The sequence below is a fragment of the Epinephelus lanceolatus genome, chromosome 17 (assembly GCF_041903045.1).
Source record: "Epinephelus lanceolatus isolate andai-2023 chromosome 17, ASM4190304v1, whole genome shotgun sequence".
Taxonomy (NCBI): Eukaryota; Metazoa; Chordata; class Actinopteri; order Perciformes; family Serranidae; genus Epinephelus; species Epinephelus lanceolatus.
In genome coordinates, this window is record NC_135750.1 from 14,147,555 (window position 1) to 14,163,464 (window position 15,910).

General features: G+C 41.1%; 1 protein-coding gene across 1 annotated transcript; it reads left to right on the forward strand.

Annotated features, from left to right (window-relative positions):
• The first annotated feature begins 2,136 nt into the window (after positions 1-2,136).
• Positions 2,137-14,764, forward strand: LOC117247941 (high-affinity choline transporter 1-like). Its single transcript, XM_078160999.1, has 8 exons — positions 2,137-2,524; positions 4,053-4,166; positions 6,310-6,465; positions 6,704-6,852; positions 9,527-9,670; positions 10,118-10,271; positions 10,500-10,717; positions 13,912-14,764. Exons 1-8 carry the CDS (start codon positions 2,341-2,343, stop codon positions 14,467-14,469), a joined length of 1,677 nt encoding a protein of 558 aa, XP_078017125.1. The 5' UTR covers positions 2,137-2,340; the 3' UTR covers positions 14,470-14,764.
• Positions 14,765-15,910: the final 1,146 nt, after the last annotated feature.

The following is a 15,910-nucleotide window of genomic DNA, read 5'->3' on the forward strand; positions in this document are numbered from 1 at the left end:
TCATGAGGAGAGGCATCTCTGTGCAAAGTTTCATGTCTCTACAACATACGGGCCATGAGATATGCCCATTCAAAGTTTGCAATTTCAATCAGTTGCTATAGCGCCCGCCTTTGGCCAATTGATGTAATATTGCTTCATTCGCGTCCTCCCATGACCCTCTACCACTGTGCCAAATTTCACATGGATTGACCAAGTCAGTGAGGAGAAAAACGTGGAACTGATAATGGCCATTTTATGTAATGAATGTTCATAATGGTTATCTAACAAATACTATTCTTTACATGCACATTTGACCTCAAATTATACTGTAATTATTTCCTCGATTGCACAGTTAGAACTGAATATTGTAATTCCTCAAAGAAAGTGACTTGTGAATTTTGAAAAATCTCCCACTATTACAGTCGGTCTGAATCCAACACTGAAAACAAAACTTCCAATGTGGCTCTGAGTTGCCAGATTTTTTATTAGAGCTTGGCAGTCAGGACAAGTGCTGTGGTTGGTGGTCATACTGTACAGAACAGAACACATTGAGTGGAGTAACGGGCCTACCAGGCAAAGGCCCAGAGGCCTACAGTGTTCAACATGTTCTCATCCCAAGTCGTCACATATCGCCGCTTTACCTGTGGCCTTTCACATCTATATGATACATGCTATGTGTCCTCTTGTGTCAGCTGTTGACGTTCCAGGACACCATAACCAATGCCGAACATCAACAAAAGCACGTGGGTCCATCTTCCGGGTGAAAGAGCAGGGCTCATATCCACCACCCCTCCCTCCTGACACTTTCCAGCTCTTTTTATGACATTGTTACCGGCAGCATTTCCACCTGGTGCTGCCCACAGGCGTATCATACCGCTGCAAAAGGTGGCTTTTAGCGACAAGTGTCTGACTCGAAAATCACTGACAAGGTAGCAGTATTTGATGACTTCAGAATGAGAAGCAGCTGCCCATTATATGCAACATGCCAGGGAAAGACTCAAAATGACCACAAAGAGAAATGAACAACTACAAAGAGACTCAAAATGACCACAAGGAGAACCAACACCACAGAGAGATGCCTAACGACTACAAAGAGAAACATAAAACAACAAAAAGAGGCTAAACAACTATAACATTACTGTGTGCGGCTCCTACTGTATGTTGACGATGTGGTGGGGCCTGCATGTCTGTGCCCAGGGGCCCGTTGTGTCATGATCTGCCCATGTGACTAAAAATAAAAAAAAAGTCTAAAATGTGTATTTTTAATGGGAAAATCGTGTCTTGCATTTCAGCAGTTGTACTGCAGGCACACAATGAAACAGGCTGCTCTGGAGGGAGACAGCAACAATAGGCTACGTTCAGGTCTGAGAGGGGAGGGGGACGTAGATACAGGCCCCAGGCCGACAGCAGCACTGGTGTCAGCTTGCTGATTCTGCTGCAAGGCTTCAGTCTCATTTTAACCCATTCTAGTCTGGATTAGCCCTCTGCAGTAAAGCTGCACAGTGTCCTTGTTCGTGGGATATCCCTATTTCCCCATCACCATTGAGTCTTATTAGCGGTGAGAAAGCAAAAAAACAAATATCATTTTTATATGTTCAACTTTAATCCATTCAATTTGTTTATTCACAGCTAAGTTATTTATAAATAAGTTAATTGTTTTATTTCTAAGTGATTAGTGCGTTAACTAAATTAAAATTGGCTCAATAAATCAGCTGAAAGACTGAACTTTGAAAAAAAAGTGGGAGCTCTCTGAGGCCCCTCTCACCCCTAAGAGGTGCAAAATGGTTCAGTCCACCCCTGCATTTGGATTCACGGGGTGGCCCACAGGAACTGCTTATGCATAGGGCCCAGAATTTAGTGCTACGCCCCTAATCAATGACCAGATTTAGGGATTCGAACATTGAGAATTTAAAAGGTACACCCCCAGAATTTTGTGATTTTATTGTGTCGTGATATATCTCATAATGTAGCCTAATTATGATTTTTTTTCTGCCTTGTTACTTGCATTTCTCTCTCTTTTTTCTCATTCTGTCAATTTCTTAAACATGAAATAGTCCTCCAGTTAATCAGACAGGCCTGTTAGGACTTGTCACAGCTGCATTAAGCCACAGTGATTGCAGATAAATGCCTGATCTTAGTCCTGGTCTTCACCTACATTTTGGCAGGGATATAAAATACAGACAGTTTTCCAGTGTAGTAACTCCTGCAGCCTAAGGCTTCTCTGAAAGCCACACCCAAAACCCACACCACGCAGACGCTCGGTCAGTTAGTCATTCAGGTTGAACCAGTGCCAGAAGGAAGCTGCATGCAGCCTGGCTGCCCTCTATATTGTGTGCACTGCACCGCTCCAGCACAGTCAGCATGGCTCTCAACGTCTCGGGACTCATAGCCACCATCATATTCTACCTGCTGGTGCTTGGAATTGGCATCTGGGCTTCTTTTAAATCCAAAAAGGATGAAAACAGGACGCAGGCCAACCATGCAGACATGGCCCTGCTGGGAAACAGGGGGATCAGCTTGGTAGTGGGAATCTTCACCACAACCGGTGAGTTTGTGCAGCACTGCAGCAGCTGCAACCTGCAGAGTCATCAAAACTGGATTTTAATAAACAGGTTTAAATAACGCTGCTCTTTTATTTTCTTAAGAAGTAGTGTGTTTTCTTAAAGACAGTTACCAAATTGTTGATTTTTGTTTTAGTTTCGTTTATGTTATATATATATATATATATATATATATATATGTGTGTGTGTGTGTGTGTGTGTGTGTGTGTGTGTGTGTGTGAATGAATTAATGCATTTTTTATTTTATTTTACTTTATTTTTATTAATTTATTATTTTTATTTTATTTTATTGCACAGCTTAAACTTGGCTGTAAATGAGTAACTCATGAGAATATGCTACGAGTAGATATAATAAGCTTAAACTTCAGCCCACACCTTTTGTTTTCCCTTTTAATTTAATGCCTCGATGTTTTTTTATTCCTTATTATGTGTATTACTCTTGGAAAATTGTCAACAAAAACCAAAACAAATTGCCGCCACTACCTCTACAAGTACTATTTAACAACTGACAACCTCAATTTTTTTCAATATTCTTTCAAAATTTATATCCATTAATAACTTTGTGAAATCCTTGGAGTCTAGGCTTTAAATGTGTTATCTGATTGTATGAGTGTTTGTTCTGTGTTTGTAAATGTTTTTCTAATTATTGTCATCTGTAACTATGTGACTGTACTGCTGCTGTGTTGGCCAGGTCTCCCTTGAAAAGAGATCACCCATCTCAATGGGACTAACCTAGTTAAATAAAGGTTAAAAAAAAAAAAAAAGAAAACTTTAATTTGGGGTTCTTACTGTATTTACTGTACAATATTAGCTGTTTGACTATGTTAGATTTTTGTTATACTGTTTAATTATTGATTCTGTTATTTGCAAATTCGCAGACTCTGGAAAAAAAAAAATGTGTATACTTTGGATTACTTTACAGTCTTAATGTTTGAGGTTAAGCTTGTGATTTAAGGTTCTCAAACTCCTATGACTTTCAAAGCAACTGAACATTATTGTGTGTGTCATCCTGATTTGACGTTTATGTTAATCTCCCTTAAAGTAGGGCAACTATTGTTACTGTGTTGTTATACCCTTATGTAACAATACATGATGCTGAGTGATGGGTAATTATTAATTTTACAGTATACAGTGGAATGCCTGACATTAGTTACTCAGCATTCCAGCCAAAACACAAGTGTTTATGGGTAGAAGCAGACAGATGTTGACATCTGAATGGAAGTTAAATGACTAATGTTTATATATTTATTTTTATTTTTTATTGTTTTGTGATTTTTTTTTTTTTTTTTTGTAAATGGGCCATATGAGTTGGCATTTCAGATTGTTGCTCCACTGATAAGACTTAAGACACACAAATTGTAGCTGTGAACACACTCTTATCAGTTACAACATGACACTGATTATCTTTTTGGCTGTACATTTTTCTCTACTTCAAGGACATTTACAAGGACAAGAGAAATAGCAATGTAAATTTGGATGTGTGAAAATGAGCTCTTTGTGTGCATCATGCAGCTACCTGGGTTGGCGGGACCTTCATCATCGGCACAGCGGAGACGGTGTACGATCCAAAGTTGGGGCTGATTTGGGCTGTGATGCCTTTGGCAGCAACTTTGGCCTTCATTCTTGGTAAGATTCTCTTTTTAAACTTGTGGTTTTGACGTTTCTTATCATTTAAATGGCACTTCAGCTGCAGGACTTTCACTTAAATCACCTCAACTGCTTGCGTTGCTCACACCTCAACTGAATCTTCAACTCCATTCAGCACTTACACATAAACTGCTATACCTCAAGATTTTTTCAGGCTCTTTTGGGATTGTTGCAGCCTAAGATGCCTGATTTTCTAAATTTTCTAAAAATGTGCGATGCAAGTTGCAATTTTTTTTATCTTTTTTTTTTTTTTTTGCAATGAAATGCCAAACACTAAATAAAATTTCAGGTAACTGTGACTCCCCAAACAAAAGCGCCTGTTTCCCGCTACAGGACACAAAGGAATCACGCATGCCGGACCGCACTCTTTGGAATCCCTGGGGAAACCCTTTCAAAACCAAGAAGTGACATCAGCTATGATGACCACTTCAATCAGAAACCTCGCCCAATGTCAGCTGGGATAGGCTCCAGCCCCCCGCAACCGCTAACAGGATAAGCAGTTACGGAAAATGAATGAATGATTAAATGAATGGAAGAATACAAAAGCATATGAAATGTGATTATCAGCAGTGTGAAATTAAGATGAAATTGAAGGCTGAGTTCAAACACAGTTGTGGTTTGAGTCAGAGTGTTGTAAGTAGGGAAGGTGCCATTGGGCCCCCCACTTTATGCACCTGGCACACATTCATTTTAAAGGAATTCTTCACCCACAAAATGACCACTTAAATCCGTTTTTCTCACATTCCTTCACTGCAAACAAAGAATAGGGAAACCGGCAAACATTCTTGATGAGTTATACAGACGTGTTTTAAATAGGTTGTAATGAAAATGCATGTTGTTTGGGAAGTACTGAGCGTACGACTGGATAAATGAGACAATTTTGAGTTGTGTTAGAGTTTCTAAAATTATGTTTTGATATAGTTTTGCTTTGGTAACTGCATTAGCCTTTCTCAAGATCACTGTTTTTGAATTTTTCATTTAACGTTAAGGCATGCTAGATGAACAAAGTTTTCTTCATGAAACTAACTTAACACGGAGTGAGTACAAAATGAATACAAATGGTAATTTTTTAAGTGAAGCATGCCTTTAAGTCACGGATCGCTGTATCACAGCTGTAGTGCTAGGAATGATGCATTCTTCTCAAAGGTGTGATTGGTTGTCACAGATAATGCCCTTTTGTGAGCCTGCAAGGTGTGGACAAGGTGTTTGATCACTCTGCGGATGGAAGCTTGAAACAGATGCAAGTCAACACTGCTGCACTGTTGCATTTTTAGTGTTGTGATGATCCCTTTCATTTCTGGCATTACAGCATACTTGTGTTGGGTGAGAGATGTGATCTCTGATGAGATTAACCACGAATCTGGGGGTGTGTCCACAAAGCAAGTACAAAGATTTGCTGCTAGTCACAAAATCCTGAGAAAATTCTTATATTTATGACGTTTTCCAAGAATTTCCCCTTGAAGTTAAGAGTAGCTCTTAACAGAGCTAAAGTGAAAGCCTTTTAAGAGGCTTAAGAGTTTCTTAAGCAGAGAAGAAAATGGTGTAAAGACAAAGAAGTAGGAGAAACTTTCTCCCAATGACAATGATGACATGCGATGCCACTGATTAGATTGTGCAGGGATAACGTTTGAAGGTTAATCTGATTAGAGATGATCTGCCATCTTTCACCCATCACAGTAACATTATAGAACCAGAAAAGAAAGTGATCACAAGGCTAAGATATTTGGTAACTGGAAAATGCAGCAGTGCAGCAGTGATGAACTGGGACTGTCTCAACCTTCCATCAGCAGAGAGATCACACTAACAATGACAACACTTTCAGTCTCATGTGACTGGATGTCCACACCTTGCAGGCTCACAAAAGGACAGCCAATCACACCTTTGAAAGGACTGTGTCATAGCTACAGGGTCAACTTCAACCCCCCTACCAGGGTAAAAGTTTCTTACCCTTCCTCACTCAAAGTTGCTCTGAGAACTTTCTGAACTCACTCCTAAGCTAAGACCTCTTACTGAATACTTTTATGCCAAGTTAGGAGCTCTCTGATAGTATTGTCTATCAGTATTGTCGTATTGTTTGTGAATAAAGGCTCAGAACTGCATCTTCTCTACTTTTGTTTTCAAGGTGGTCTGTTCTTTGCTGAGCCAATGAGAAACAAGAAGTATGTTACCATGATGGACCCTTTCCAGATCAAGTATGGAAATGGACTGAGTGGACTTTTGTCTGTGGCACCGCTGATGTCAGAAGTTATTTGGGTCACATCAACACTGATAAGCTTGGGTAACAATTTATCAGACTGCGTCTTTATCTATTTAAACATCTGTCTGTGTACATACTCTGCCTTAGCTGTATGTGTGTATGTTTGTCATTGTGAAATTCAGCCCAAATGTTTTAGTGCTTTTTAGTTTGCTCTCTGGTTGGCTGATCTATGAAGTGTTAGTTTCCTTGCTTGAATGTGTCTCCATGTGTTTGCGCTATTTGTGTTTTTTAAGTGTGCATGGCAAACTGTGTTTCATAGGAGTAACCATGAGTGTGATCCTGGATTTGTCCTACGCTGTGTGCATCTGGATTTCTGCTGCTGTGGCCATCACCTACACACTGCTGGGAGGTCTCTACTCTGTGGCCTACACAGACATCATACAGCTCACTCTCATTTTTGTCACCTCGGTAATTTGGTCAACCACATCTCAGTTCATTTGGATTCACTGCAGTTACAATGAATTCCAAGGGTGACTCTTTTTTTTTTTTTTTTTTTTTTTTTGACAAAACATGATCCTGTTCTGCCGTACATTTTAAGAGGGTTTGCAGGAGAGATAGAGTCAAAAAGTTCTTTAAATGCCTATCTTAGAAAGTTACACATTAGCGCTTATATTCTCTCATGGTTCTATGTCACACAGTCTCTGTCCTCTACTGGACTTGACGGATCATACTCTCCTCCAATCAGAGGCACGCATTGCCACACTGAAATTTGCATAAATGTAGCCAGCCAATCAGGACATGCCTATCCAAGTACTTATGCAGCCCACAGTATATATAGGGCATGCATAACATTCTTAGCATCCTCATCCTTCAGCTATCAGAAATTTGCCCATTAATTATAAGTCAGTCATAATCAGTGTAGTTGGGTTGATGTTTTGTTACGTACTCATCCCAAGTCATCAAATATTATGCGCTAGGTATCTCTCATAGTCTGCTGTTGACATTCCAGGATGGGTCTTAGGTTTAGGCAACAAAAGCACATGGTTAGGTGTAGAAAAAACCATCATGGTCTGGCTCTACATTAATATGGGAAGGAAACACTGGCCTCCTGGGTGGAAGTTGTTTTTTTTGGGGGGTCATCCACCACCTTTCCCACACACCCTGTAGGGACTTTACAGCTCCTTATATTAAGTTGGTACCGGCAGCGTTTCCAAGTGATGCTGCCCAGTGGCGCATCATACCAACACAACTGATGCCGTACGGCTGCATTTTGAACCGATGCCATCTGTCCGCGTATCATACTACCGCGACAGGTGCCGTCTGGCTGACCAGCGGCATATCATAACACCCTAAAAGGTTCCGTCCAAGCGCATTACACATTGACACCACCTGGTGGAGTATCATACCACCGTACCACCAGATAGCTTCTAGTGTCGGTGTCTGACACCGTAATTACTACAAGAGTGGCAGTATTTGACCACTTCTGAATGAGAACAGGCTAATATGTCGCCCTCATCCATCAGGCTTCACCCACTGTATCCATAGAGTCCAATAGAGGGCCGAGCCTGTGGGAGATAGAACACAGGTACAACATTGTAACCCAAGTTCTATAAGCAAGTAGAGTCCTCTACTTAGGGGTGCTGTCGCTCCTATGCTGCTTGCTGAAGAGGACATAGGATGCCCAAACTGTCATAAGTGTCCATATGTGGCTCTGCACATATTTGGGCAGGCACATCCTCATGGCTACGTTTATGCAACTGTCAGTGGGCAAATGTATGCTTGTGATTGGAGAAGAGCATTATCCACAGAGTCCAGTGGAGGGCTCCGTCTGTGCTAATACAACTAGGATTACAATCTTGTAACCTTTGTTATGACTCGTGTACAATAACTGTCCTCAGAATATGATCATTTTCAGCCTCTGGTCAGTAGTTTGAAATTTTCCACCAAGCAATACATGACTTCAACGGGACTACAACGAACTACAACGGGTCGCACGCCCGTGACGTCATAGGTGATAGAAACATGGGATTTTGACTGGCAGCAGAGCTCTTCACATACATAAAGTGTAAATATAAACAAATCAGTTGAGTCTTTCCCCTTCGGATGAAATGGCCAGTCAGGCTACATGCTACGGAGAGAGTTTAAGAGGTCCTGATCGCCTTTGGTACGACGAGAAAGTGAAAAAGATAGGAGGTGTGTGCCCTTTTCAGCGCCAGCCTCTGTGTGGACGAATGACCCTGTCAATTCATTCATTCAATTCATGTCCTGTCGATTCATTACTTAACATTCATTAGAATTAACTTCTTGGCTTTGAACATCTCATGTTTTTGTTGAGATCAACTGACTTTAGCTAGCTAGCTAACGTTAGCCAACTAACCTGTGATGAAGTGCCTGCCACAGACGTAACGTTAGGTGTAGTGACTGGCTTTCCGTCTTTACCCTGCCGTTTGATGGCTGTGAGCCACAGATTTCTTCTTTCCCCATTTGCTGTACAGTGAACGACGCAGCAACTTTTTGACATTATGAACTCCTAGCCGCAACTAGCGTCTCTCCCAGGTCGAGTTCAAAACTTTCACCTAAAAGGGGGCGTGGCCGTTGTTATGGCAGTGAGTGACGTTGCGTTGAAGTCATGTATGCTGGGGCACTCTTTCAATTAAGAATTGTATGTCCATAACATTGGGGGGTTCACCAAAATGTATAAATATATATTTTTTTAAAAAGACTACTCAAAATCAAAGAAGCAAAGGGCTGAGATACCCTGACTTTATTCTCTTGCATGAGTCAAGCCCCAAAAAGGCTGGTTCCTACATTTCCCATAATGCAGTTCAATAGCATCTTTTATTATACTCCCTGCCTTTTAAATGCCAGTTTCTTCAATACCTCACACCTCCAGTTAGTAAGAACAAGTTTTCTATTAAAAATGTACAGCCAGGCTGACATAACTTTGGTGACATCACTTTGACATCATCAGGGGTTATTTTATCAGACTTTAGAAATCTGCATCCACAGCCACAGCTAGCAAATGTTATTTAACTGTTTCATGGTTTGAGTGTATGTGATGATTAAAGTAACTTTCGCATGATAATTGTTAACATGCTCTACTTCTATATGACAATCTTTGGTGCTTCTATCGACCCCTTAGTGGCTGTGCGTCCCCTTCCTCCTCATGAGTCCCACCTCGGTTGACATCACCACCACATCTTTCAACCACAGCTTCCAGCCTCCCTGGGTCGGCACTCTGACTGCAGGCACAGCCTGGAGGTGGCTTGATATCTTCTTGCTCCTGGTAAGGTAATAAAGCATTTAATGCTTTGAGACTAATCAAGACTGATGCATGGGCACAAAAAGAGGTTGATCTCAAGTGAGATGTGCAGCAGTGGAAAAATGTGACTCGTGAAATCAAAGTGTCAAGTTGGTGTATACGAGGTAGCAAGGAAAAGGAACCAAAGGAAGGTAACTGTGCGGGCATGGAAGGATCAATGATTTATTGGTAAAATGATGATGCATAAGCTTTCAAGTAGGGGTAGCAAGTCCAAACAGAAGTAGCTGAGATTTAAGGTGAGGGGTGAGGTAGTGTCCCTGAGGGTCAATTTGAGATACAGACAGTAGTCACAGAATCCAGTATCACACACTATCAGGGGTAAATCATGGACAATTAGTGGTCACTGCTGGTTAAGATAAGCGATAGCAGACAGGACAAAGGACGATCTGTAACAATCTGTTTCCCTCCCAGAGTGTAGGAGACCTCGGTTTCCAGGACTTCCACCAGAGAACACTATCAGCCTCTTCCTCAACCACAGCTAAGCTGCGATGTTACGCTGCAGCGTTTCTCATCCCCACGTTTGGAATTCCTCCTGTTCTCATTGGGGCAGTAGCTGCATCAACAGGTAAAGCAGTTGTGTTAAATACCTTTAAACTTTAAATTTAAACTTGAGTCATATTCTATCCAAAATTGACTAAGTAGAAAATATTTCTTTATGAAAATAAGTGTAGGCTCTTCAGACTTGAATTTAGTTTAGAAAAACATCACAGTGTCTGGCAGTAGGTTCTCATGACTCACCTTACATAACAGCTTGTTTGATTAATCCTGAATAATTGTCTCTTCTGGTTCTTAGACTGGAACCTGACCTCATATGGCTCTCCACCTCCGTTTGAACGAGGTCAGACCGGTTTGATTCTACCTCTCTCCCTACAGCACTTAACCCCACCCTACATCTCCGTCATTGGCATCGGAGCCGTGGCTGCTGCTGTCATGTCATCAACTGACTCTGCCCTGCTGTCTGCTGCCTCGATCTTCTCCTCAAACATTTACAAGAAGATCCTGAGGACAAAGGTAAAAATGAAGACAAGAGAATGAAAGGTCATTAAAATGGTGCACCAATGGCCATTTGCGCCATCAGGTGCAGCCACATTAATCCATCATTGAACAGATGGAAATGTTGCTGTCAGTCTCAGTTCATTTCAGTTCTTTTGAAACAAGCAGCACGAGTGGAAACGCCAGTTCTAAAATTGATTGCTTTTCCTAAAGGATGGATGGGGATGTGAAATTAACAGAGACACTGACAAGGAATTGGAAACACAGAGTTTTCATTACACGTAGACCTGATATGTTATCAAAATATACAGTTTTAAACATCATAGAAAACAGAGTACACTGTAAATACATATACCATCATCTGCATACTAAAATACACACACACCAGTACATATACCACCATACATGTACTACAATAGACAAACTAATATACACATAACACAATACACCAACACACTTCCACTAATACCCTTAAGAGTTTGAGCGCAATTAGCTAAGAGTGGGTACAGCTCTGGGCCTGTATTCACAAAGAATCCTAAGACTAAAAGTAGCTCTTAGCGACGTCATTCTAAGAAAAATCTTAGAATTCCTTGAATTCTAAGATTTTTCTTAGAATTTTCCCTTGGTAAGATAAAAGTTATTCACAAAGCATCTTAGGCCTTAAGAGAGCTCCTAAGGTGAAAAACTGTTGAGAGGAGGGAGGAGGACTTTTAAGAAGCCTAAGAGTGTCTTAAACAGAGAAGATGGCGGAAAGACAGAGAGGAAGGAGAGATATTCTCCGTATATTGAACGACAGTGATTTAATAAGATGCTACCAGCTTGATCGTGCAGGGATAATGTTTGTGGTTGACCTCATCAGGGATGAGCTTACTTTTCCCACCCAGCGTAGTAACACAATAACGCCCGCTTTGGATTGCAGCACGTAGCAGCGCTTCTCACACTCATCTCTTGTGCGTAAAAGGAGAGGGAACGATGCATTGATTTGTCGGGCAATGCACTCCCAAGTCTACCTCTTCCCTTGTGCCGTGATCCCGGGACAGAATTTCCCTCTTAAAACTCCTTTGTTCTCCTGCACGTGCTGTGCTAACAGCAGACACTGCTCTTCTGTCCAGTTCGGCTTTCTCGTCTGCGTCTGCATCCACCATTAATATCAAATAGATTAAGTAGTAAAATCACCAGCATGGCGAGTAAACATAACAATAAGCAAATCAATATAATAATTGGCATGTGAATGAGATATGTTCAAACATGTTGAAGCTGTATAACGATTAATTTAATTTTGCTGAGTTTCATCATCATGACATAAGATTATTTTCACGATTACACATTTCTTAATACAGTCTAAGTTCCACGATCGGTTGATTTCACTGTCCATTCATTACTAGGAGCGCATTTTTTTTTTCTTTTTGTAACAACCAATCACAGCTTTTAGAAGACTGTGTCATACCTAGCAACGGGGTCAACCACACCTCCTCACTAAGATAAAAGTTTCTGTCCCCTCCTTGCTCAGAGTTGTTCTCAGAAACTTCCTGAATCACACTTAAAACTCCAGTAGGCAACATTGTTTTGGTATAATTGAGTAAAAAATTTATAATATCTTCTAAGCATAATGTAAATCAAATGGTCTGAGACAAACAATAGGTTTCTGCACCTCACCATGGCTCTGTGTTCAGCCTCTAAGGAATCAGTATCGTGCCGATGTGCATCAACCAGTGAAAGGTCAGCTCGGACCACTGCGTTCCTATTGGCTGTTCTACTACATATGCGCGTTCCTGTGCCGCCGGCAGAAGGGGAGAGCAAGCGGCAATGGTGAACAGTGCACCAGGTAAAAGAGCTATTCCAGCATTGGCTACAACTGCCCACACGGCCAAACAACCCAAAAAAAGGAAGACAGAACTCGGTTCCCCAGAGCCCCGGAGGGAGGGAAAGGGTGGGGCCGGGCCCGGCTGGAGGGCGCGAGGGTCGGCCGTGGGAGCGGAGCCAAGGGCTCTCCGCGGAGAGGGAGAGCCGAGCCTCGGGGGTGTGCGGGGCCGTGAGGGAGGGATGGAGAGGGCTGCTGCGTGGTGAGGGAGAGCCGAGGCTCCCAGAGAAATAGAACCAAGTAGGATAAAATACTCGTGTGCTCGTCTGGTAGGAGGGGCTCAGGGCGGAGACGAACGAAACCTAACTCAGATGAGACTCAAAAATCAATCGTTTTCAGGCTTTCTACCTACTACAGCTTTAAGCTAAGATTCCTTGCTAGGAATTTTTAGGCTAAGTTAGGAGCTCTTTGAGAGGACTCTGAGAATCTTTGTGAATACGGGCCCTGGTTTGCTTTTACATTTAACCTTTGTTGTGAAGAATTTTAAATTTGTAATCAGTTTGATATCAGTTGATAATGCGTTCCAGAGTTGACGGCCAAGAAAGGACAGCAGAGGAGATACCCGCACACCAATTTAACTCGGCTGGACAGCCACAACAAAGGTTGACAGAATGACATCAATGCAAAAGAATGTCAGTTTATTTAGGACATCCGTGCACAAAAGAAAGGTGATCAAATCAGTGCAAAAAATAATTTCAAAAAGTTAATTAAAACAGCTTGACTTGTTAATCTTTTTTGTGGCTGTCTAGCCCAGTTGCATTGGTGTGTGGGTATCTCCACTGCTGTCCTTTCTTGGTTGTCCATTGTACTGATGCACCCAAGTAGGCGCAGTTTCACAGCAGCCAACAGCTGACTGATCAAATTTAGATTTTTAATGATTTTTTAACCTGAAACTGCTTTATTCAGTGTTTTTTTTACCAGTTTAAATCACTGGGTCCATTTGTTTTGGAGAGGAGGAGACCTCTACGGATTATTCAGCTCCCAGTAGAAAACCTCCTGAAAAATGAACACTGAAGGAATTCTAACCTGGGACTCGCACTTGGCACATGGGGGGAAAGTTTCAACTGGTAACAATCTGCAATCTTTACCGCTGGGAGCTACTAAACCCCCCTAAATGTTATGCACTGCTCCTTTAAAAGATGCAGCAAGGTAAGAAAAAGATGTTCCTCCTGTAGGAGCTCAGGGTTTATCCATGATTCTGTCCCTACAGTAGGTGGGACAGGCAAAAAAAGATAAAAAAATAAACTATGTAGTAAATAAGAGATGTTTGGTAAAACAGAAGAGCTATTTTCTCAGTCTGCTGCTGCTGCTTACCCTACAGTTACCCTCTTCCGATTGCTTTTCCTTGTAGGCATCACAGAATGAACTCGGATGGGTGATTCGTATTGCTGTGGTTGTATTCGGCCTGGCTGGCACGGCGCTCACCTTCCTGCACACAGGTGTCATGGCTTTCTGGGTCCTTGGTGGAGAAATCGCCTATATCATGATGTTCCCGCAGCTGGTCTGCGTGCTTTTCTTCAACATATCCAACGGTTACGGTGCTGCCATGGGCTTCGTGGTGGGGTTTCTATTCAGGCTTTTGTGCGGAGAGCCCTTGCTGGGGATACCACCCGCCATCCATTTCCCAGGATGCACCCTTGAAGATGGTGTTTATGTTCAGTATTCCCCTATCAGGACCATCTGTATGCTGATCACTTTTGCCACCACGTTGCTGGTCTCCTACCTGGCTTCTCTGCTCTTCAACAAAGGACTCATACCTGAGAAGTGGGACGTGTTTCAGATTAAAGTCCAGAAACCTCCACTGACTGAAATTCCAGCAAATGGTGTCAGCAGAGACGGAATCAACAACTCAGAACCTCTGTGTGAGGATGGAGGAGTCTCAGATCCCATGTTGGAAGCCAAGTGTTGACATTTGCTAAATTACCTCATACTGTATCCTTAACAGGACACTAATCACGGGTAAAGTAAAAACAATAAACAGGAAAACAAAACAATAAACAACTAAGGAAGTAGAAAATGAACTTCATTGTATGTATCGTATGGGTGAATAATAAAGGTAATAATATGAATATTCAAAGTAAGGAAAATGTATAAAATATTTCCTCAGCATCATATATGGAAAGTCAGTCCTAATGTGTTATGAATGATGGGGGTACGTACAATTTTTAAAATGTATTTTGACAAATAAACAGGCTTCGTGAGCAGTTTTGATTGTAACTTATTGTCTACGTTAGTCAAACTTTTTTTTTTTTTTTTTTTTTAAAGATTATTTTTTCAGGCTTTTTGCCTTTAATGTACAGGATAGAGTGAAACAGGGTGAGAGAGAGAGAGAGAGAGAGCGAGAGCGGGGGGTGACATGCAGCAAATGGTTGCAAGCCGGAGTCGAACCTGCGACTGCTGTGGCGAGGCATCGCCATTGTTTTCTTTTGGTTATCTATCCAGTAATTATTAACACATTTCACACAGGACTACAAAGATCAACCTCATTTGGGTGCTACCAGAAAAGTCAGATGATCAAAATCTGGGAACCATCAAAGTCCAAATTTTAGTGCCAATCCATCGAGTACATGTTCAGATGTTTCTCTAGATCAATGTTATACTTGCATTAAAAAAATATTTTTTGAGTTAGTGGATAACACTTAATATAAAGATGTTTTTCAGCATAAAAAATTCCCGAACATTTTTAACATATTTAGAGGGATGGAATTAAAATAAATTAGTTGGAATAAATAAAATAATTTGAACACTAAATACCACCACAACTTTTGGATAAATATTAAGTTAGTTGAACTTAATTAAGCTTTTTGAGGTCAGTGCAAATCATATTGGTTGTACTTATCGAAATAAGTTTGTCAGATTATAAAAGACTCATAGGACTGACTCATTAATGCCAGACTTGAGACTACTTAATTAATTCTAATAGTTGAACCAGTGCATCCATGTTTCGAGTGTGACTCGCCATCTACCCTTGAAAACAGGAAGTGTTTTTTCAATTAAAATTATATATATATATTTTTTTAAATAAAAAAAATGTTGTTAAAAAGGATGCTAGAAGTGCTAAAATCCTCCCAAATTTACAGAGAACATTACCTCAGTGCTACAGAAGCGTACTGCATTCACTTGACAAACAAAAAAAGCCCTGTTTTTCTGAGTAATTTATTTATTTTTCTGTTTTTTGGTGTAATTTTTGTCCTTGTTTTTTGGGGTAATTTTTTTCTGTTTTTCGGGGTATTTTTTTCTGTTTTTTTGTGGTACTTTTTTTCTGTTTTTCATGGTAATTTTTTTTCCTGAACGAGGAGATGAGATACTTCAAAATCTCGCGAGAAGCTCCCACCTGGCACCTGCAAGTG